General features: G+C 37.0%; 1 protein-coding gene across 1 annotated transcript in view; it reads left to right on the top strand.

Moving 5' to 3' along the window:
• The first annotated feature begins 12,208 nt into the window (after window positions 1-12,208).
• The window catches only part of LOC150084143 (bestrophin-2-like), a 66,509-nt gene continuing 53,305 nt past the window's right edge, over window positions 12,209-25,412 (top strand). The window contains exons 1-3 of the mRNA XM_090375062.1: window positions 12,209-12,387; window positions 20,853-20,987; window positions 25,101-25,267. Of these exons, the coding sequence (XP_090231188.1) occupies window positions 12,209-12,387; window positions 20,853-20,987; window positions 25,101-25,267 (481 nt within the window). The remainder of the gene's footprint in view (window positions 12,388-20,852; window positions 20,988-25,100; window positions 25,268-25,412) is intronic.

Here is a 25,412-nt window from a genome sequence, read left to right as displayed (position 1 = left end):
AGGATTTGGAGGGAATGGTGTGATTTTTTTTTTTTTTTTTTGGCTGATGCGGGATAAGCTCATACTCTTGCTTTCTTGCATCACATGCCAGCACTACTACTACTAAACTGACGGTATGTGAAAGCTGAATATAATTTATTACGCAATAATCACAGATTGTTGCACTATTGTCAAACTTTCCTATTCTTTAACTGTATCTCCTGACCGAAAGGATTATAATATTGATGTACAGTGAGAGATTATGCTATCTCAGCAGATGTTATATCTCAAATTGACCTATTTAAGAAAAATGGATTCACGAACGCGATATCATTGTTCGATATCGATATCGGAGGAAAAGATGAAAATTTCTGATTAATGTCTAAATGAAATCATCCTTCACTTGTTTGTATTTCTTAAAAATTCACCTCATTAGGACGCGAATCGGGTTAATTCTCCATCTTAGTATTTTTCTTTAAATTTCTCGTGAAAGGGAACGTGTTTATTCAACATCTTTCATCCTGATTTGGATGACTGTTTGAATATCAACTTTTGAATATCAATCTTTGGATTTCAATATTTGAATACCAATATTTGATATCAACTGCGACTTTATTTGGTTCTCCTCGTCGAAAGTTTGGTTTCTGCACATCTTTTTTTCTTAATACTATAGTGTACAATTTCATTAGTAACGGGCATCACTAAATGGCTTGTAACCCACGAGATAAACAGAACACGGCACTATGTAGTCACGTGACCATCTTGGGCCGACCATTGTTTTTTAATCGCTAGACTACTGCTTGCATGCAAGAGACGGACCACTATTTCAAACAAACTTAACCAATCTAAAATGAAATTCTGGCGTTCAGTTCAGTTTAAAAGGTAAGAATATTTTCTTTTCTTATAAGTATACAATAAATTAATGTAACAGACGCTATTTAAAAAAAAATCACTGGCAAAAAACTGTTCATCCTCACTCCTACCATAAAAACTAGATGCGGTTGAGATTACACGTGGTAATTATATATCATGTTGTTTGACGATGTTATGAATCACATCTGACAAGGAGTTAAGAATAACATGTTTATAAACTGTGTTGAAATATATATAAATTAAACTCACTTTCATCCAGTTCAAGGCAAACCATAAATATAGTATATTATCATTATTATTTATAGGAACTCTAAATGAAGAAAATTAATAATATAAAATGCACTCCATGTTTTTGAATAAGGTTGAGCATAGTTTATTGGCAGAGAAAATTTTGACGTTACGGGTACATTAATTAGAAACCTATGTATGCTCCCAACTCACATGCTATATATCTTACTAAACAACAAAGTTAAATGACAACGTTCTAGATGAATCCTGTCATCAGACCAAAGGAAAGGGGGAGGCGGGATGTTAGAAAAAAGTTAACTTTATATATTCTTTTGTTTCAAACTGAGAAAAAGCGCTAATGTCGTTGATATTTGCTTCCCAAAAACACTTCAAGCATCAATATCTGTCCTATTGAATTTCTGGGTATTCCTGTTTCCTATGCCATTATTTTGATATACCTAATCTCTCGCTCTTCGAAAGACCACATATTCTCTGAATTCCCTGTACGGTCTTCAGGACAATTAAAGGGTAACAGTCAAATCTATTTACGAAATACCACATAACGCTTAAAAAAGAAAAACGGTCCTTGTAGTAAGCTCAGACAGAGTTTAACCACAGTTTCTTATTCATTCGTATGAGAAAAATTGCATGTATATATTAAGAGAGAACTACCAATTAACACACTGTTACACTGAGATTATCTTTGTTATTGCCATCATGTTCCGGAACATCTGCCAAAAAAAGATGACGCCACAAAAGTAAATTCTGAGCATTGAGAGGAGTAGTGCATGTGACCATGGGACTGGTAATAATGACTGGTAAAGGATAATAATGGCAGTGTCACAGTGTATTAATTGATAGTTATTTGTAGAAAGGGGTAGATTAAACATCGACTCATACATTCTGGATTTGCGAATACAATTATTTATTTATTTTTTAAATTAAAATACAGACAATTACAAATTACGTAATGCAAGTTTGCCTATAATAGCATTTTTAATGAAAAATCCTTCACATAAAAGAGATTTTTTTTACTAAAAACAAATGCTCTTACTTGAATTAGAGTGCCTACTTATGTAATAATGGGGAGGGAGTTAAAAAAAGTTAAAAATTCGCGTTAAGTAATTTATGGAATAGTTCCGATAGATTTAGAAGAGTGAGAAAAATGGATGAATGCGCTTTCTTAAAATGTATTTATTTAATTCTAAATTCCCTAGTCAACTGCTTCCCCAGAAGAAAAATTTTAATTCTTTGCATAAATGAGAGATAAGTCCTCGATTCAATATCTAAGGAAATATAAGTGTGACACACACATGAGATTAAAAATAAACAATCTGTCGCGTAACCAAAAATTATGTCATTCTTATTGATTTTCAATTTTTATCAGATAATTCTTATTTTAACTGTAAGAAAAGAAAACTCTAATTATTTACGTAATTCCCATATCAATATCCAGATTTAATAAATTCATTTTAAGATATTTTAAAAGTCAATTAAGAAACCGAAATAAATTAAGAAACAGTGTCGTATTCTGAAAAATCGTTTGCTCTAAATTACTCGACAGATTTTGAAGAAAAATTGTAAACTAAATGATTAGTTCAGAAAGAAGAAAAACGCTAATAACTGGGAGTAAATTGTAAAAATATACTACACGTCACTGTTTATATCACAATATTTTATATTATAAAGCAAACAACATTAAATATTTATGTTATTATAACATACAGTAGATGATGATGATAATGATATAAAAGGGTCATTAAACTAATCAAAATAAATAATTCTTGGTCACACATAACTGTTTAAGCAGAGTGAAAAAAAAAAAAAAAAAACTTTGGTGACGGGGGCAACTTCCCCACCCCGGATATACCGCTATTGCCTATCATTGCGTTAACAGGTGGTTGTAATATCTCCCAGAAAAAGATGCTCTCATTTGTAATCACTTAGTATGCTGAACATACGCATTGTTCTTATGGGAAAAATAAATAAATGCGACGATGACTCTTACAGAGGTAGAGTGGTTAAACTTAAAAATTATTAATATAGCAACTAGCTGTACCCGTTGCGAAAATTTCGCAATTGGTAGCAGAGGTTTTCTCTAGCTCTCTCCTAAAGAAATGTAGTCCATGTTTTGTCGTGAGCAGGTAAGCCAGTACACGTCAAATCCTTTCTCATTTCTTGTAACTGAGGAAACATAAATTTTCTTTCGTTTGACCATCTTTCCGATTATTCAAAGTGTGCACATTGCGTTACAATTTCACACATACAAAATGTAGTAGTCTCTATAATACTTCTTTGAAAACGACATTTTTTATATTTTTGTGCCCTTTTGGTTTTTTATATTCTTGTGCCCTTCTGGTAACCTTATCTTAACATGCTGGAATGATCTGACCCGAGACATTGCTACATACAATTGGCCGTGACTGAATACAGAAATATGTTAGTATGTGAAATTCCGACTCTATCAAACGTTTGCCCTTGACTTTTATTTATATTCAACTCAAAAGGCAGCCGAATAGGAAACTGCCGTCTCTTAAATGATAATGGCAACGTCGACTCGGATGGAGTCAAATCTACACGCGGTAAGAGTATCCGTTTTCCTTTAGTTTCTCCTGTTATTATTTCTAGATCCAAACAATTCTGATTCATAACTTTGACTATAAGTCGCGTACCACTGATCAATCTTTCTGAAATTTCCATATTCCGCAGCTCCTACCTTCAGCTCTAAAATACGGGGTGGTAAACCACTTAAACTGAAGCTGTCCAGGAATTCGGTTGGGTATCGCAAAAGTTCTTCGGTGTCTTCAGATATAATTGTGTTAGCACTCTTATATTGTAATGATTCACCAGGCATCATTTGTAAAACTTCTAAATTGGTTCTTTCACACTCGTCATTTTTTGGAGCAAGAATAGCACATTTACATCAGTAAGATTGGGACCAAAAACAAAAGGAATCAAACTGTCATGGACTATTACATTAGGATCTACAGTGGCGGACAAAAAAACTGCATCATCTTAAAAAAAAGTAACATTCGTAATAAAACGTATAAGATATTGTTTTATTACTGTCATTTTGTTTGTCTCAAAGCAAAGGATACGGTGAAGCGGTTGTTTTAAGTGCTCCTGATTGTCACTCGATTTTTATGTTATAAGTGAATGTTAAAAGGTTCTCACATGTTACAGTGCAACGGCCAAATGGTTCTACCTCTCCCGAGGTGAGTATATCCCGGATCCGTTTATTCTAACGCTTTCAAATTGTGTGTAAGTTTAATCGAACCAAGCACGTTCTGCAGTAGAAGATCGTCGTTTTCAGCAGTTCGGATTTCTGCCTACTGGATTGCAGCCCGAATCAAGGTCAGAGGGTTCGTGTTCCTGGAAAGCTTTACGATCCTCCCCCATACAAATTTCTGTCGTCCAAAATGTCGGATTATAGTGTTTCAATAGCCGAGTTGTCTGGTGAATTGACTTTCTCTGAAGTTGCAGACACCAGTTTCAAGGAACCTCCAGCTATGATGGAAAAAACACTGGAAGACAAATTTCCCCCTATAAAAGGACCTTTAAACTCTACTAATACGTTTAATGATTTTCAAGATTGTGAACAAACTGGTAGCTCAGCTATTCTGGACTATCTTTTTGGATTGAAAGCAAATATGCTTGATGTTTTTATCGAGAGCTCTACTGTGACACCTCTTATGTTTGTCGAGATGTCCAAAAATTGGAACAATATGGAAAGGTTAGTGATAGATCTAACTATAGAGAATGAAAAGTTAAGAACAAAATTAAATGATTTTAAAATTCAGAGGAAACAACAAAATGTCTTGCCAACCGTTCCGGCTCCCACCTATTCGGGTGTGGTTGCCTTAGGCGCTGGCAAACAATCTCAGAGTATTGTTAACTTATCGGACGTCCAAACAAAGCACGTACTCATAGTTAAAGCAAATGCAGATAGTAATTGTAAAACTAGTGAGGAAGTTAAAGCTGAAATTTCTAAAAGTCTTAAACCTGAATTTAAAAAATTAAAGATTAAATCAATAAGAAAAATAAGAGAAAAGGGAGTTCTAATCGAAACTGACAACAGCAAGGATCTAAATAAACTTAAATCCTGCCCTAAGTTCAAGGAGTTAAAATTCTCTGTGGATTCCCCTAAAAAATTAAATCCCACTGTCATAATATATGACATACCTAAAGATGTCAATGACTCTGATTTTCTGGAGGACGTATTCAATAAAAACCTTGTAGATCATGGGATTTCCCAGGAAGATTTCGAGTCTGTTAAGGTTCGCTTTAAAATCAGGTCTCGGAACAAAAACAATCAACATTGGGTTCTTGAGATCCCAAATAAAATTAGGAAAGCGTTTTTGGCTTCAAATTGCAAGGTTTTTGTCGGATGGTCCGTCCATGGTATGAAGGATTTTTTCACAGCATCACGCTGTTTTAAATGTCTTGGCTACGGACACTCGGCTAAAAACTGCCACCAGTCCGAGTTTACCTGCGGACATTGCGGTGACCTGGGTCATCAAATTCAAGACTGTCCTAAAATGGAGGAACCTGTTGTTTGCCCAAATTGTCGGCTTAAGAAGAAGAATGCGGACCATTCCTTCAAGGACGTTAAGTGCCCTGAATTTGTGAAAGCCCAAGAGGTAACAAAAATTCGGACCGACTTTACCTAACTCTGAAATGTCTTGTATATATACTTTACAGTTAAATTGTCAGCGATCTTTATCGGTTTTAAGTGATCTTTCTAAGTTAATGGTCCAACACAAATTTCAACTTTTAGGGTTACAAGAACTGTATTCTTATAAGGGTGTGGTCAAGGGCCTCCCTCTCAGCTGTCGTATTATTACTTCAAACCCTGTTACGGTCGGTGACCGTGGTAACGCCACCAGGGTTTGGGCGGCTCTGGTTGTTGCCGACCCCTTCATTACTGTAACAAAAATTTCTAGTCTTTGCACCACACATGCCGCATGCGCATGCTTGGAAGGCCGTTTTGGAAAAATTTATGTGGTTTCTCTGTATGCTCAATGTAGTCAGGCTGGGCAGGCCATAGAGCCATTTCTAAATTACATGGAAGACGTTTTGATCCGTTTAACTGGTTTTCCCATCATTTTTATGATGGATGCTAATGCTCACTCCCAGCTTTGGAATAGTCCTACTACAGACTCTAAAGGTGAGCTTTTGGAGGAGCTTATTCAGTCTAATAACCTCACTCTGTGGAATACCCCGGGCCATCCGCCAACTTTTGTTTCTTCTCTGGGTCAATCTTATATTGACATTACCCTTTCAAACTCTACTCTTGGTTATAGCATTTCCAACTGGCTTAGCCATACTTCGTGGTGCTCGAGCGACCACAATGTCATCACGTTTATGATCAGTCCAAACAACAATCCTAGGGTTGTTAGGTGCTGTTTTGACTTCCCGCGGTTTAAGACAAAACACATCGATTGGAATATCTTTGATGTAAAGGCTCAAGAGCTTACTTCAGAAGAAATAATCGTCCAACTTGGTTCGCTTCCTGCTGATATGCAGGTTTCTAGAGTTCAAGAGATGCTAACCACCGTCTGTGAGTCCACTCTAAAAAAGAAAAAACGAAAAATGAATAGTGTTTCATGGTGGACCCCAAATCTCACAATTCTCAGAAGAAACTTACAAAATGCTCGTCGTAATTTTCAGAGAGCAAAGAGCGCTAACAGGCCCAGAGATGAGATTGACAGACTTGGCGAGTTGTATAAATCCAATAGAAGGAGTTATTTCAATACCATTTTCCAAGAGAAGAAACTTGCCTGGGCAAGGTTTGTTCAGCATAACATAAATGAAGATCCGTGGGGATTACCCTACAAACTTGTTACTAACAAGGTTCATCCCGGCGATGTTCTTTCTTCTATTATTGTAAATGGTAACGAAACCCTGGACTGGAGTTTGTCCATAAATGCTATCTTGGACGGCTTGCTCCATGAGGACACTGCTTCTTGTGAAAACACCATCCAAACTACAATGAGATTAGATCATTTATCTTACCAAGGGCCCCGAACCGAAGCTCCATTTACGGATACGGAGTTGGAATCTGCTATCTCAACCTTAAGGGATGGTAAATGTCCTGGACAGGATCTCCTTGAGGTTTCTGTACTTAAAAGATTTTGGGAAAATTGTCCATTAATTATATTAAATCTTTTGAATGCTTGTCTGTCTTCAGGATTATTCCCGCTGGCTTGGAAACAGGCTAGACTTAAACTCCTGCTTAAGTCCTTTGACAAACCCTCCAATGATCTGGCCTCTTACAGGCCCATTGCACTACTGCCCATCCTTGGCAAAGTCTTGGAAAAATTAATTGTTTCTCGTCTTCTAAATTATTATTTAGACAGAAACCTAAGTTCCCCACTTCAGTTTGGCTTTACACGTGGAAGGTCTTCTGTTGATGCTATTTGTCAGATCTTGAGTTCTGTTCAAAATTCCAATTCTAAATATGTCCTCGGTCTCTTTGTTGATTTCCAAGGGGCATTTGACACTATTTGGTGGCCAAGTGTCCTGGCGAGGTCCAGAGAGGCTGAGGTATCTGCTCCTATTTACCGTCTCCTTTCGAATTACTTTGATTCTCGTAGCATCACAGTTTCCTCAGGATTCTGCTCTGTCTCCAGATCTGTTTCTAGGGGCTGCCCTCAGGGCTCTGTTCTTGGCCCTGTGTGCTGGAACATGGTCCTTGATGGGTGGCTCGCGGTTGATCGAGACAACATCCTTCAGATAGCTTACGCAGACGACCTTGCTATTCTGATTTTTGGTAATTCCCGCCGGGAGCTAGAGTGCAGAGCAAATGAAGTTCTAGAGGACTTGGATATCTGGTGTCAAACACATAAACTTCAAATCTCGACTAATAAAACAAAACAAATGCTGCTAAAGGGCTCTCTTGATGTGAATAGACCACCTGTTATTAAGTTGAATGGAGTAATGATTAGGAGTACTCGGCAGCATAAATACTTAGGAATTTATCTTGACGACCGTCTTAATTTTAATTACCACGCAAAATATGTACTTCAGAAAATAAAAGCTATGACCTATAAAATTATTAAGATTACCAGGAGTACTTTTGGTGTAAAGAAATCTTCCATTAAATTATACTACTCTTGTGTATTTATACCAATTGTGTGTTATGCTGCTGGGGCCTGGGGATACAGAATCGGTAACTCCCTTGTTCAAAAATATCTTACACAAGCACAAAGATTCTTTCTTCTCGCTGTAAGTAGAGCTTGTCGAACTGTCTCTACAGCTGCTCTCCAGGTCCTCAGTCATCGACTGCCAATCCAATATGAAGTAACGTTACACTATCTTTTATATTGTAGAAGAAAAAATGTTCCTGCGGTTGTAAATGGTATAACGTATAATACTGACTTGCAAGAAAAGGTAGACATTAAAAGAATGAGAAATGAATGTTGTAGAGCATGGCAAAATACCTGGTCTACCTCTACTTTGGGTAGGGAGACCTTTAAGTTTTTTCCCGAGGTTGTTGATTACGACAAGAAAATGGACTGGTTCAATCCTGGTTTATATGTCACGTTTTTATATACCGGTCATGGAAGTCTCAACTTTAAATTGTTCTCACTAGGAATAAGTAACACTCCTCTCTGTAGTTGTGGTGCTCAAGAAACTGTCGAGCACCTCGTGTTTCATTGTCCTCTGTACGATGATTTAAGACTGGACTTTCAAATTCTCACAAATGTATTTGACTGCTCCGAACTGCCAAGATTGGTTAACTGTTCCGAATATTATACTGCCTTCTCCACCTATGCAGAGAAATTGTTTAAACGGAGGAAAAGAATTCTTGCTCCTGAGGTTCAGTAAAATGCTAGACTGTCTCTTTGAATTACTCTTACCTGATGTATTGATCAGTCTGCTGGACTCCGAAGCCCAGTATTTATTTATGTATCATCATTGTATAAAGTATTTTTATGTACCACCATTGTATATAGTCTTTTTATGTACCACCATTGTATATAGAATTTTTATGTACCACCATTGTATATAGTCTTTTTATGTATAATTAACCATTGTACTCTTTATGTATAACTAATCATTGTACTTGTATGTACAATTAATCATTATAAATTGTACCCAATGTATAGATTACTTTCAGCGGTGAATAGGGGAAACCCTGAAGCCCGCCAAAAAAATATAATAAAATACTTTGAATACTTTGTCTCAAAGCAAAGGACCTAACCGAATCCTGTGGCAAGTCACAGACCACCTCAATAAGCGAATAATACCAAACAATAATAATAATAATAATTCAGAAAGGACATCAGGATGGAATTTGGTCTCGACAAATGCTAAACCACACACTGCACCAGGGAAAATTAGTTGGCCGAAACTACTAGCTGCTGACTGGTAAAGAGATCGAATCTATGACAGAAGGAGAGACCGACAAATACCTAGGGATGATGTAGGCCGAACAGTTAGAGCACAAGGAAATCAAGAAGTGCTTGACCGAAAAATATCATCAGAGACTCAGAATCCTGCTGAAAGCAAAATGGAACGGAGGGAACACAGTTAAAGCCATAAACACCTATGCAGCTCCAGTACTAACATACACCTTCGGGGTCATAGATTGGACTAACACCGAGCTAGAAGATATCATGCGAAAGACAGGGACAATGATGACCAAGAGCCGCCAACACCACCCAAAGCCAGCAGTGGAGAGACTAACAATAGGTCGGAAAGAGGGAGGAAGGGGCCTGATAGATTTGATAGAGCAACAGAAAACAGCAATAGTTAACCTGAAGGATTACTTCGAGAACAACACAGCATCACTCCACCAGGCCATAAGGAAGATAGATAAGTGGTATACCCCACTCAACCTAAGCGAGGAACCCCCTCCCGCCCAGACGGTACAAGAAACGAAGTTAGAAAGATGGGCAAAGAAACTCCATGGCAGACACTACAATGACCTCCATCAAGATCACATCGATAACATTGCTTCCAATGCATGGCTTACAAGCGGGACGCTCTTCCCCGAGACTGAAAGATTCATGCTGGCCATCCAAGACCAGGTAATCAACACCAGGAACTATAGAAAATACACCGCAAAGGAGCCGGGAATGTCAGATGACACATGTCGACGATGCCACCTGGTCTCAGAAACGATCCAACACATCGCGGGCCCAAGGTGATCACCTAGACTGAGTACACTCATAGACACGACCAGGTAGCCAGGATAATACATCAGAAGCTAGCGAGGAAATACCAGTTGACTAAAGAAAGTGTACCAAACTACAATACGAACCCCAGGCAGTACTAGAGACCCGAACCCACAAGCTGTACTGGGACGGCGCCATAATAACGGATAAGACCATCCCGCACAACAGACCGGACATAACCCTTGTGGACAAGATGAAAAAGGTTACCTACCTGATTGACATAGCGGGCCCAACACTAGCAATATCCAGAAAACCCATGAGGAAAAAATTAGGAAGTACACGAACCTGAGACATGAGGTCAAGGAGATGTGGCATATGCAATAAATATCTACCATCCCGATCATCGTGTGAACCACCGGTATGGTGCCAAAAACTCTACATAGCAGCCTAGCAGCAATAGGTCTCCCAGAGAATACATACAAGGAACTCCAGAAAGTTGCAATCCTGAACACCTGTAGGATAGTCAGAGATTTCCTCTACCAACAGTAACACCAGACATTACAACCACCCTTTGTACTTGGTAGCAGTACCCGTCACGGAGTGGAGTTCCCCAATCAGGGAGAAATAATATAAGAGCAACAACAATAATAATAATCATCAGGAAGTACTCAGACCTAAGACAGGAAGTCAAAGATATGCGGCATATGGAACAAGTAATGGCCATCCCAATTACCGTTACAACCACCGGCATGGTGCCAAAGAGCCTTCATAAGAACCTAGCAGCAATAGGCCTCCCAGAGAACATTTACATAAAACTTCAGAAAGTCGCGATCCTGAACACTTGTAAGATAGTTCCTGGAACAACAGTAACAATAATAATAGTAAACGTACAAAACCAACCACCCTATGCACTTGGTACCAGTACCCATCATGGGGCAGTACAAAATCCAATAAAGGAGAAAAAGGTTTTTCTTTTATAATAATAATAATAAATCAAAATGAGATTTTGATTGTTCAATTTTAAATTAGGTGTAAATTGGTATCAATGCTTCTACTGAACAATAGGGCATGTTTGCTGTCCTGTATGTATGTGGGAGTGAGGCACAGAAACAAAATAAGTAATACGGTGTCATTTAGTTTCTTATAGTAGAGGGGTGTCGCTTTCTTTCCATAAATTCACTGACATTTGGAAAAGATGTACATTGACAAGTGTGTACGTGTGCACGAATCGTTACTAGAAAGAACAAAAACTTGAAAACATGAAATTTGACCATTGCTTAGGACAAACTCACACAGTTTTCATTAAAGACAATGTTGTCTTGGTAGATAAAACGTCGCCAGGGCAGACCAGTATACAACAGATGGACATCAATCATATGGTCTGCCTAAACCATCATCCATGATAGTACCTTCAGCATAGTAAATGTGCGGAAGATGGTTCCCAAGTATCTCAGTTATGAACAGAAATTTTTGTAGATGCGATAATGTGTGCAGCACCTAATGCGGTGTGAAGAGGAAAGAAATTAATTTTTGTTTACATAATGGCTCTTGATGAGACACGATGCAGCAGTGGTCGTTTAATCCGGTTCACAACACAAAAAAAATATAATACCAATTTTAATTGAAGACAATGTTTTTTCCCTTGGCCCAAAAAAAAAAAAAAAATAGAAAAGAATTCGAGTTCCCTTATTCGGGTAAAGAATACAGTTTTTTTAGTCTAACTTACCAGGTGAAAAAAAAAAAAAAAAATGCCTCCTACAGAAGTTTCATTTCAAGTTCCCTTAATCTATGTGAATTTTCAGCAGTGATTTTCATATCTTCTTATCTTTTAAACATTCTATATATGAGAATAGTTATTTCAAAATATATAATGAAAAGAATTGATGTTTCTATCACTGATTTAATAATTACTCTCTGCAGGATCATCATTTAATCTAAAACTGCCTTTTCAAGCTTCTTTGGCAGGAGATACCTCTTGAATACATCGAACAAATGATTACTGAACAATGACAGTGACCTACTCCCTTGATGTTGCGAATACTCGCTTCTGTGGATTTACCAAGTTACTCCTCAGGTGGAAAGGCAGCATTTACAGACTCTTATGGCGTGAACTGTTACTTTACATTATTTTGTATTATACCCTCAGCACAATGTATCGCTATGTTTTAACAACTCCTCAAAAGAAGTGAGTATTGGCTCAAGGATTATTATTTTTTTAAAGAAAATTACAATCATAACTATGTAAAATTTTTTTGTAGACTGCCTAAATTTTCATTGAATTCGTTAACCTTTGTCAATCAAAAATTCCTGAGGTACAGTGGTGCATATTTTGTAGGGAACGTGCCAGAAAGGTTGCAGATAACATACAAGTCATCGTTTCTGATAGTCCCAAGAGATTTTGGTTTGAATTTTGACTTTCATGAAAGTCTGCTACTACTGATAAAGTAACATCACAGACGTCTAGTGGGCAACAAGATCACATTACAACCATCTCTCGTTACAGCGTCTCAGGCAAATGCACAAAAGCTCTGCAATTTCATTGGCAGGAAATGCTGGAAGTTAGCGGTGTGACAGAAGAAGGTTTGAAACGTTAGGAAACGGATGCCTTTTGTAAAAATACATTTAACAATATTAAAATGAAACCTAATGAATAGCGTATTTATTTATTACTCTTTGAATAGCGTATTTATCTACTACTCTTTGAATAGCGTATTTATCTACTTCTCGTAAAATTCAGGGATATTACCTTCCACCCAGCTTTTGAAACACCTTTTAACTTCACCGTTGTCATCAGATTGATTTCCTGCAGATATTTTCAAAGGTCGAAATGGATAAAAGTTAGAAGGGGTAACTGTGTTGCGGGTGGGAAAGCAACTCCCATCTGCGGTGCTGTAACCAATTTTTATACAAAACAGCAGTGCAGCTTTGGACTCAATGCACCAAAAAGAGAGTCCTCATAGGTAGTACAGTTAGTAGGATCGCTGTCTTCCCACATCGGGTGGAAAAGACTGATTTTGATTTCCTTCGATAACGGAATTTTTCACAACGTGGTTGAGTTAGTCGGTCTCAGGCGAGGTTTGAATGGTTTTTATCTCCCGGAAACTGGCTTTTTATCCAACAAACAGAAAATTGACCTCAGAACACATAATTTACAGACAGTATATCCGGAGCAATATGACCTTAGTTGCTGATGCTTTTAAAGCCCTAGAACACTGAAAGGACAGAATTCGTTGGATACCTGGTTCCTGGGCAATGCGACGCTGTCACCCCTCTCGCTAGTGAATAAACCCACCGGTTGGCAGGTATATAAATACACTGCATTCATATATATGGTAATTTTATGTAAATATGGATAAATGTCGTGAGTTATCAGACTTTGAAGGAGGGATGATAGTGGGTGCCTGATGCATGGGTCACTCTATCGCGGAGATGGTACAGAAATTGCACTATCCCCGTTCGAGAGTATCAAGAGTATATCAGGAATATGCCATTTTCGGAATAACATCCCATTGTGGACAATGCTGTGGGGAAAAAGGGTAAAGTGTTCGATGTCTAACTCCCCCAGGGGTTCCCCATCTCTGCATTGTGTACTCTGTTTGTGTATCACAGAATTCTGTGAAGGCCACAGGTTTAAAAAGTGAATGTGTGTGTGTTAGCATTGTGTAGTGTCATCTTATGTTGTTTTTCTGACCATTTAGCTGTTGGACCCCTAGTGGAACTCCCCCCCCCGTTGCCCACACAGCCGAGAGGAGGCAAGTCAGGCAATAGAGGGATCGCTTAAGTACTTTGGCAGTACCTGCCACACAATTTCCGAAGATTTCAGTGGCAAGGCCCTAAAAAATAAAAAAATAAAATAAAAATTATAATAAATAAAGTAAAACAACAAAAAAATGCAACAAGTTAGAGTAGGGGTAGAGTGTGAAGGATGGGGGACAGATAGAAACATGGAGATGATAGAGAAGACAATCCCAAACTGGTCAGTGGGGAAAGCCCCACCAGGAGAAAACAGGGGAGTGGGGAAGGGCAAGGGACAGAAAACCGTCACTTTGCCCTGCCCAAGGTATGAGGATTAAAAATGAACTGGGCTAGAGCACCCCATTCAAGTAGCCAATGTCAACAGTCACTGTCAGGTAATGGATTCATGATCCCAGACAAGAAGTATGTTCAGGAGACTGGCATTTAGTGTTATTTTTCCTCCCTTAGGTGTTTCTTGGGTCTTCCTTGCCTTATGAATGGCCTTTGTCTTGAGAGGTCAGGTCCAGTTTAATTGTCTCTAATAGGACTAAGTCACAGTTAGGAGTTAATGGTCTAAGTTTCCATTTCTCAAGGACAACCATGGTGCAATCTCCAGTAGCTGTGCTGGCTCCCGATCGAAGTACGACACATCCGGTCTTGTAAGATCGCGCTTGGTCAATGAAAGGTAAGGTCGTCAGGAAAACAGTTTCATTTGACTCTCATTGTTTCAAGTCAGTAATTGATAGTAGTATATGTCAATTCTCAGTGGGTCCTGAGGGTATTGATCCATCCGGTAGGTGTTGTTATTCTCAGGATGCAATTTTAAGTCCAGTGGTTTCAATTCCCTGCATCTCTCATTGGAAACATTATTTTGTTGAGCAATTATGCTAGGTCAGTTCGTCCAAATGGTTTGTCACTTTCCAGTCAGTTTAGAGTATGGCCATATAGTCAGTTCTATGGCGTGCATTTAAAAGGTCCATGTCGGTGTCCATCAGCTAACAGTTTGATTTCACTCTCATTGTTTCAAGTCAGTAATTAGATAGTCGTACATGTTGGTTCCTAATGGATCGCTAGGGTATGCTGTACAGTGTCTTTTTAATTCCCAAATTTTTTTGATTCTCCACTGAAAGATTCACCTTTTGTTATTTTTCACTATTTCTTGCCTATTTCGACCCAAATCTTAAATAACATTGCCAATTTTTCAGAGATTTTAATTATTTATTTTTATTTTTTTGCAGTTTTAAATATACAGCACTCTGCTAGCCTTAATAGAGGCATATGATGCAAGAAAGCAAGCTTATGTAGCATCAGCCAAAAAAAAAAACCACTCCGATTTCACCCCTCCGTTCATTCCAAATACCTGTCCAGCTCAGCTTTAAATTTAATTAGGCTATCAACTTCCACAACAAAAGATGAAAGTCTGTTCCACCAATCAACTACTCCGCTGGCTAAATGAAAACTTCCGCACATCTATCCTACAACAGTCTTTCCTCAATTTGAATTTATGCCCTCTTAGGTGATTATTCTGAACAAGAGGAAGAATCCCATCAGCATTGAGCATGCTCAAACCATTCAAGGCTTTATACACCTCAATCAGATCACTTCGCAGGTGCCTAGTCTCCAGACAATGTAATCTGCAAAACTTAAGCCTTTCTTTGTAAGAGCAACCCTTCGTTCCATTCACTAATCTTGTCGCCCTTCTCTGTGCTCGTTCCAACAGCTCCACATCCTTCTTAAAATGAGGCCTCTAGACCTGTATACAGTACTCAAGGTGTGGCCTGACCATTTCATTATACAAGGCACTGGATGCATAACCCAAGTTTATGGAAGGAGAAAAAAAGGGAGGTGAGAACAGTCTACCTTTCCCTTTGAAAAAAATTTGAAAAAAAAAAAAAGCCATTAAAATTCTTCCTATCAAGATAATCACCTCCTTATCCTGCTAGAAAAATTCCTGTATATCATTGACAAGACACCATGAGCTACTCTTGCAGACCTCAGAAAACTTCATATCTGCCTGCACAAATACCCCCAGGTCCTTTACATTCTTTACCACTGTAAGTGTAGTACCACAGAGTTGATACGTTATTCTGGGGTTACTGATTCCCAGTTTTAAATATACAGCACTTTAATATTCTGGATAGGCTGAGAAGTCAAAAAAAAAAAAAAAAAAAAACCCCACCAGACTTAATTCTGTAAGTGGAAATGTTCACAGAGAGAAAAGTCGTTCAACAGAGCATAAGCAGTTGAACTGTTTTGGTTGATTATTATTATTATTATTATCACCATTAGCCATATTGTGCAAGGAAGCCTGAGGCTTAGCCAAAAAAAATTTGAGTACCCTGAGAGAGAGAGAGAGAGAGAGAGAGAGAGAGAGAGAGAGAGAGAGAGAAAAGAAAGAATGATGATATCCAGCTCAGGACCCTGGGTGTGCCAAGCCCATACTCACCAGATGTGAGCCCCTGGGGTAAATGCATATGTTCTGAATAGCTTGGAAGAAAGTAGTATAATAACGGATGTAATTTAGAAGTGTGTACGGATAAACATCTGGAAGAGGCGTACAGGGAGAAACGGAATGTGTGTGCAGTGCTTTTTTTTGGGACGGTACGGCGTACCGGCACCTTTATTAACAGCGACGTGTGACATTTGGATGCGATGCACTTCGAAATTTTAATATTCCGTAAATTTTTTTTCCATAGGTTTACCTACTATTCAAATAGGCTTAAAATTATTTAACTAAATTTGCATTTTTCACTGTCTATTGTTAAGATATTTTCTACATAAAACTGTATAACCATTTTCATAATTCTAAATTACTCAGTGGGACCTCTGTTTAATGAAGTCCTTTTATAGCGAATTATTTTGAATTCCCCTTGGAAGTTACATTTAAAATACTTTCCGTTGAGCGAAGAAAATTTTCGTATAGTGAACAGAGAGAATTAACTCGGTACGCACAGTTCGCATTTCTGGCCTTCAAGCAATTTAGGCAATTAGTGCTGCTGCGCGAATTAAGAGAGCTGAAGGGATTACCATTCTACAACTTAGTGGTACCTGGTAAAACCCATCCGACCACTGTCCCACATATGGAGAAGGTGTCGCGCTGGTCAACCGTAAGCAGATCAATTGGTATTCCCAATGGGCTCTAGTCCACCTTCTACTGGTGGTGTTCAAACTTTTCCCGTACTGGAGCCATATTTAAAAAAAAACCCAAAGTTAGATTTCTTTATGCTGATTTAGTTGACTTTCCGGGCGGGCACCGCTGTGAATCAATTGTAAGTGCCCCGTTCGAGAATTAGGAGAGAGCGATGATCTTTTACCCCGAAAAATAATCATCTGTTTTTTCGCGGATGTGTTTTATCCACATTTTTCCGCAAATTTTCCCTATCTCTGTTTACACAATCACAGTACAGTATCGAATATCCGAATGACACTAACATTTTGGACAGTTTCAAAAAAAAAAAAAAAAAAAAGAAAAGAAAAAAATTCAGATTTAGGAACTAATGACAACATCGATGACGAGAGAAGGAAAACGAGAACAACGAAAGTATTAATCCTTCTAAACATGAATTGTTGGCATTTGGTGAAAAAGAAGTTAGAAAATTGTCAATTAGGTTACAGTTAAATGAAAGAGATACAATCCGTGGATTTCGGGAATACCTAATTGAAAAATGGTTCGGAAGAATAGAAGTATTTGATGGACGCTCTGAGTGCGATACCAATTTCATCGAGTGAATGTGAACGACGATTTTCAAAAATGAATCTGATCGCCAGCCCAACAAGAGCTTCGTTGATGACAAAAATAGTTTCTTCCCTACTGTTTCTTAAAATTGCAGGTCCCCGCTAACCCGCTTCGATCCAGCAAAATATGTCGATTCGTGGCTGCTTCGGAAACATCATTCAGCAACCGACACACAAAAACTTTATGAAATTAATTTTACTTATGTTATTTATTTTTACTTATTATTTTTAGGGTCCATAGTCTAACGAAAGACCCTTATAATGTCACTCTGTTGTCTGTCTGTCGCAGCATTGTATCTCTGGAACCACTGAACCTATTGACTCAAAATTTTGCATGGGTTTGGATATCATGTGGGCCAAGATAATGCCATATTGATCATTGTTGACAAAAATTTATCTAAGAAATGGTGGGGTAAAATGTGGGGGGGACAAACAATAATAAATAGCTTATTATACACCATTGGAAAGAGCTCAACGAGTAGGTTTAAAATATAATTTTAAAATTAAAAATGGCGCACCAGACAGGAAAATGTGAGCAATTTTCGTGTCCCCCCTTCTATTTCTGTCGTAATGGAGCTAAGAATTTAAAAATCACATTAGCTATGCATTATTCGATGCTTAACACGGGAAAACTATTCCGATTGAAATCTATCATTTACTTTTTATGTTAAAATTAAAAAAATATATATATTGCACTTCGATAGCAAGCTTCTTTGTACTAAGCAACTCTCCTTTTGGTAACAAAAAGGTTGCTAAATAGTTAGTTAATAATTCTATAAAGGTCATTTATAAATTTTGAGGCCAAAAATTATTTTTTAAAAATTTTCAAAGCCAGAGTTGTCCCAGCCAGGAGGTACTCAGAGTCAGTGTTGAGACGCTGGTGGTGGGTAGGCACCTGCGCGGAGCCTTGCACAGCCCTCACCTCCCAGTCGCTTCTCTCCCAAGAGTTTAACCGTTTCTCCAGGAAGAAGTCGGAGTTGCTTCTCCCACTCTTGTCATTCACAACAACAACTGGAAACACTCAAACAGACAATGTTTTCGTTAGTTCCTTGGTTTTAGGCCAAGCGGTGGTACTGGAAACTTTTTTCAGTTACCATAAAGCTCTCTATTCGAGATACTACACTAACAACCATTCGTGACTATGGACCCTTTCATCTGGAGTGCCCAGCACTATTAGTTGACCGATTTATTTACTTATTTTATTCACATTTAATTGGCCGCCTCCGTAGCCAGGAGTAGCAGTGCATAGCACACACTTCTTGATTAGACCAGGGTTCAAGCCTGTGACCACCAAATACGGAGGATGCAGAAAGGTCAGGGAATGACCACCGCATATCCCTGGAGCAATATGGCCTTAGTTGTTAATGCTCCTAAAAACCAAATAACAAACAACAACACATTTAATTATTTTTTTATATACTTGAATAATAAATTTATGCTTAATAAACTGTGTTAATATACTAAATTTATTGTTCTTAATTCAAAAACATTACTACTAAAGTAATAATATCAGGAAAAAAAATTTTTCAGAGTACTTTTCATATCCTTTTAATTTTCAATTTTTCCTCATAGCAAAGAATGAGTACTGGCACCTATTTTTTTACAAAAAAAGCACTGCAAATAGGTATAATTTGGTTTGGTGTTTGGATTTTTTTTGTCAAGGAAAATCAGGCAACGATCGGTCAGTACTGTATATTGTGTGTTCAATTGTATTTATTCTGTGGTCAGTTTCCTGTTTTCTGGATAAAAATGGAATGGAATGGTGTGTTAAGCACCCAAAACAACTACAGCTATGAAAAGTTAGTGTATTGTGTTTGTAATAACATGACCTGTACAGGATGAAAGATTCAGGGACACAAAACTATGCTGCCTTTACTCATGGCTATGTTGTGAAAAAAACAAAAAAACAATAACGTTCTCTGTCAAGATTCAAACCCAGGTATTTTTCAGTGTAGAAGGATAGTTATGATAACCAGTGCTAACCATGAAGGCACTGGATGCAGAACCCAAGTTTATGGAGGGAGAAAAAAAGGGAGGTGAGAACAATGTACCTTGCCCTTTGAAAAAAATGTGAAAAAAAAGGCCATTAAAATTCTTCCTGTCAAGACAAGATTTGAGCTCAAACTGTATTAGATGTGATGGCCAGGAAATAGAGTGAATGAGTGAGTGGGAAAGGAATCATTGGGTAATCCGGCCATGTTTTTTGGATTCAGAATTTTATTCAGAGTTTTAAACACATCCCTTTGATGATGGAATAATATTCCATCGTAGGATGAATTTTAAATTTGTAGCGAGCCAACAGCTGTTCACTGATCAAATGAAAATTAATGCTGTAAGCATGAAAGACTAGATTTTTTGGATGCAAAAGAAGTGACATTTATAATGTGTTTATGCCAATAAAAATTGGAAATTTAACATTAATTCAATTAAAGAAATGTGCACTTCTTTCTAAGTCTCATCAGAGTCTGTTATTGATGATAAATATTCATATTTAAAAATTTTTTTCCACTGTCATCACTTCAACAATTTGTCCTGACAATGCCCATTTAATTACAAAGAAAATAGTATTTGAACACATGCTTTCAGGCAGTTTTCAGCAATAAGAAAACACACACACACACACACATAAAATAGATACTCAACTGTTATTTTAAACATGACCTAAGGATGGGAACCACTGACTGTAGAATTAGAGTTTAACTACAAAGCATTTATGCTAAGCATGATCAATTATTTGTAATATCTAGAACTATATCTTGAATTTTTTTCCCTAATTTTCTTTAGAATTTGTCAAAGATGAGTGACAGAAACCAAGAGATCCCGTGTGGATTTACACTGGCAGAATCCATACTGACAACCATTAATCTTCATAAATTGCAATGGAGTCTGTGAATTCATGGTTGGGTCCAGGATGGCAACCACAGTTATAGCTAGAAAAACTTAGAATTATTCCAAAATACAAATGGATCAGATTGCTTGTTCTTGTGGCAAAAATATCTAGAGGGGGAGGAGGAGGTAACAATAAGAACAAAGACCCTGATGTTTACAAACCACAACCTGCCCCTGCCTACGTAAAATAGTGTGATTTACAGTACAGTACAGTACAGTACAGTACAGTATATTTGCTTAATAAACAAAGTTCTGCTTTAAATTATTAATTAAACTGCTGGTTTATTTCAGAATCTTCGAGAAAGTCACCATCTTCTGCGAAACATTTACAGATCTGATACCACTATCATTTGTCCTTGGTTTTTATGTTTCACTAGTAGTGGGCCGTTGGTGGAACCAGTATGATGCCATACCATGGCCTGACAGGTAAATAATCAAAAATATATTTAAAAATAAAAAATGTTTTGTTGAAGAGGCATTAAAAAAATGTTACTGCAGACATTTGTATTGTACAAAGGAAGATCCAGGGGTTGGAGAATTATCCTCCTAAGATTATTACAAAACCATTTTTTGTTTCTGTACTATCATTAAAAATAACAATTTTTTCATGATGTCATCCCTTCCCCCCCACAAAAAAAAAAAAAAAAAAACATAAAGCTGGATCCATCTTTGGTATTGCAACAATTATTTTTTAATTTATTTCTGGGATTAGAAAATTCTCAGCCAATCTAGAACTGGCAAAGATAAAATAAGCAATCTAAATAACATTATAGCAGAACAGCACATCAGACAGCCCAAACAAGGAGGCCCCTATACACTGCCTTACCACTAATATCTAGACTCCTGCATATCTGTAAATATCTTTTTTTTGTAGAAAACTAATAATGTATGCTGAAACCTTTAGCCTTTATTACAGCCTCTAGTCTCCATAGAACACTCTCCATCAGTTTTTTTGCAAAAATCCTATAGTTTCCAATAATCAGCCAGCCCAACTTTTTGATGCTCACTTCCTCAAATCAGTTCATCACAATGCAAACAGCACTACAGGTATGGACCTTCCTTGATATGTTGCACAACGTAGGTAATGCATTACTATCCAGAGTGTCTAGATAGACCTCAGCATTAATGGTTTTGTTCAAAACAGCCAATGGTCCAAGGCCAAACCATGAAAAACAGCCGCAGCTACTTCCACCAAAATTCATTACCAGGATGATAGTCTCGACAATGAAAGTAGATAGCTTTCTCCAGAAATCTGCCACATGATGTGAGGGGTAAATAAACAGATATACATTGGAGAAAATTTTTCAAGAATAACAGTACATCAACATTGGCAAAAAATTACTTTTGGGGTGTCTCATTCATGCTCAATGACTTGAGGATTTTCAGTGCCTCACAGCAAAATGTTGTAAGGATTGATCAGGGTCACAGCAACACCTGTGGCTGCCAGAATGAAAAATAAAATATGCTGCCCCTTTACCAAATAAAATTGGTTGGGGTTTTTGGTGATTCAAATATAATCTTACAAGAAGATCCTTGCCATAATTAAAATTGCCTTGGCAATGGCCTTTTCATTTTATTAGTGGGTGATAAGGATTTTTTTTTTTTTTTTTTGATAGATAAGTTTGCTTCCTTGCATCATTATGCCATTTTAATACTGTATTAATATTGTAAAATTTCCAGCTCATGCTGCCCTAGTGAACCATCCAAAGATGAATATAACCCATATATGAACAGCCATGTCCCTAAACATTATTCCAAAAAAGTGCCTGCCTGCGATACTCTAGGCAGGTTGGCTGCCAGTCACAAGTCTCCCTTTTCAGAAATCCCACCCACTAAACTTGTGTCGGTTCTTATGCAAGAATAGAAATTGGTACTGTCAGCACTAACTGACAGCCTCATTCTCTGCACAAAGAGTCAATGTCATACTTGTAATGCTACCTAGAAGATTATATATCTAATTTCCCTCATTGCAGCACATTAGATACAATTGCTGTTCCTCAACACCATGTGGCAAAGGCCTGGATTTAAATTGCAGAAAGATGGGAGAAATTTTTATGTGCTTTTTTTTTTCATACCATGGCTGAATTTATCAGTCTCAAGTGAGGGAAGATCTTTCCCCTAATCCCCAGGAAACTCAAAGTTTCCATCCAGCAAAACAAGCTAACCAACCAAAGCAAACACAAAATTTACAAACACATTACACTTATGTCTTAGTTGCTTTAGCGATTAAGGCATAAGTGTATTGTGTCTGAAAATGCATCAACAATCAAAACCAACATCAAAAATTCATTCTTCCAAGGATTGCTGATGAACTTATTTGCATGCCTCTAAGCTCAGATTGAAAATTTTCCAATCTTTATGAATTTGTTAAAACCAGTGTCTCAATTTTGTTATAATCTAATAAAAGATATTACTTCATTTACATATGTTTTTCTGTTTGTTCCTTAACTATTGAGAAGTGTAGTTCAACATGTAAGAGGAGTATAAAATTTGGTAAGGAAATAACTGATGTGCATTAAAGACTAGAGAATTAGCAGATAAACTTATTGTGGAAGATTTTTGCACTGGACTGAACAAAAATATTCATATGCATAGTTTTTACAAATTCAAGGTTACCATATATGGGGACTCTCTTTGGAAATCTAATACTGTACACACAGAGGGTACCCTGAAAAAAAAGTGAACTATTACAATAAGGACACAAAAAAATACTATGCTTTATAAGATAAAATAAAAATTTATGAAGGGATGAGGAATGTACAGTAAAGAATGGTAAAGAAATGTCAATTAAAGAATGTAAAGGAGGAGAATATAATTCATGGCTTTATACCAAGTCTGAATATCTAAAAACAGCCCCCATATTAATGAAATTTGTCAATCGAAAAACAATCCAACCAGTGACACCTGCCAAGGGAATCAATTTAACAGTTTCTTGTCTTGTTGTTGGTTTTACTGTTCATCAGTATTTTGGCCATGTTGCATCTGTACATATGTATTCACAGGCTGAAAAACCCTGGAAAAGTTCATGAGCTGAAAAACCTGGAATAATTCATGGAGAACAAACCTACCATTACAGAGATCACCTAACTACAGCCCTGATGAAGCCTTTAAGTGTTCCTCCAGCAGTTTCAAATGGAATTTGAACCAAAACTTCTACAAACAAATCACAAGTGGTAAAACTACTATGCTGTCATTGGAAAGTATTTAAGTTATCCCTGGGAAAAAAAAAAAGTTAACTGAACATTAATGGTCAGAGATAAATGCAACTAAGCTGAAATACATTGTTAAGATACTAAAATGTTTTCTCCAAAAGCTCTCAAATAAAAATTGTTTGATTAAACTGAAGATGAAATCAAATAAAGGAAAAGAAAGAAAAGGAGTGTCTTATCTTCTGAGGAGGGGGGGAGGATAAGCTGCAAGACCCTACTGAACTGCTAAGCCTATACCATTTCAGTGACAATGTTGAAGCACACTGAGTCACTTCAAACAACCATGTCCTCTATGTTATGCCCATACCCAGACATAACTGTCCATAACTGAAAAAATAAACGAACCACTCTGCCTAAAGAGAAACAAAAATATGGGGAATTTTAACTTTTACAGAAAATATATATATAATCAAAATTAATATCCTGAGGTAAAAAGAAAGTGAAACATGTTAAGAAGACTAGCTAAAATATAAACTGATACCCTGGGCAGGGGTCACTGGTCAAAGTGTTTTTGGATTACCAAATTTTGCTTGTATGTGGGCTGTTTTCAGATACATGTATTTAGACTTGTAAAAAAGCTAAGAGTTGCATTCCTCATTCCTTTGCTTATTTAAATAAGATTAAAATAAAAACACATTTTATATATTTTTATTTTAACATACTGAAATAGAGATTTTACTAATGTTATATTAAAATAGTGGTTTTTCTTATCCTTATCTTAATTGGTTCATTTTTTTAACAAGGTGCACACTAGATTCCTAAAGAGGATAACCTTGCGTCCATAAAAAATATGTATAAAAATATTTTTTGCACAATGGTGCCCCCTCTAATGGCTCTCCAGTGTAAATATTCACACAGATAGTTCCTTTCAGATATTCCTGAAATAATTAAACAATCTTGATTTGGTTCACTAAATAAGGAATAAGTTTGCTTCTTTATCCACTTCCTTATAAAGTGTAGTTGCTAGATATGCTATGTTAGTGATTATGTCACCGTGGTATCAGGACACATTAATCTTCATGCAGCATGTGAAAAAAATTTACCATTTTTTGTATATGTAATGATCTGTTCATTGCATGTTTACAATATATGTGGAAATGTATTAATGTAACTTAAAAATTGAGAGTATCCCTATGTTCAGTATGATCCTGCAACCTTTACTTCATGCCTACTTTGATGTTACAAAGTAGGAATGTTGATGAATATCTTTTCTTACAAAGTTTATGATGGAATTTTATGATTTACAAATGTGAACTTATTTATTACGGATGACTAATTCTTTTAATGACAGTAATAAAAACTGATATTCTGTGAAATATTTCAATTTTAGAGCATGCATGATGATAGCATCAAGTGTTCATGGATCAGATACACGCAGTAGGATGATACGTCGAACCTTAGGGAGATATCTTCTCTTGCTGCAGGTTTTTACTTTCCAAGCAGTCAGCACAGCAATCAAGAAGAGATTTCCTACCCTTGAAAGTATTCAGAAAGCAGGTATGTAAATGCAGTAAATGCAATAAATTAAATAAAAATTAGGCTAAGGTAAAGAAAGCCTGCACGAGAAGCATGCAAAAGTTCGATGAAATTTACCAGTAAAAGTACTTTGCTGTAATGACAATTGTATTGTTGCTTGCTCAGT

Source organism: Mastigoproctus giganteus, chromosome 6, assembly GCF_048544385.1.
Source record: "Mastigoproctus giganteus isolate SK-2022 chromosome 6, ASM4854438v1, whole genome shotgun sequence".
In the NCBI taxonomy this organism is placed as follows: domain Eukaryota; kingdom Metazoa; phylum Arthropoda; class Arachnida; order Uropygi; family Thelyphonidae; genus Mastigoproctus; species Mastigoproctus giganteus.
Note: the sequence above shows the minus strand (reverse complement) of the source record. Positions and strands in the feature narration are given on the sequence as shown.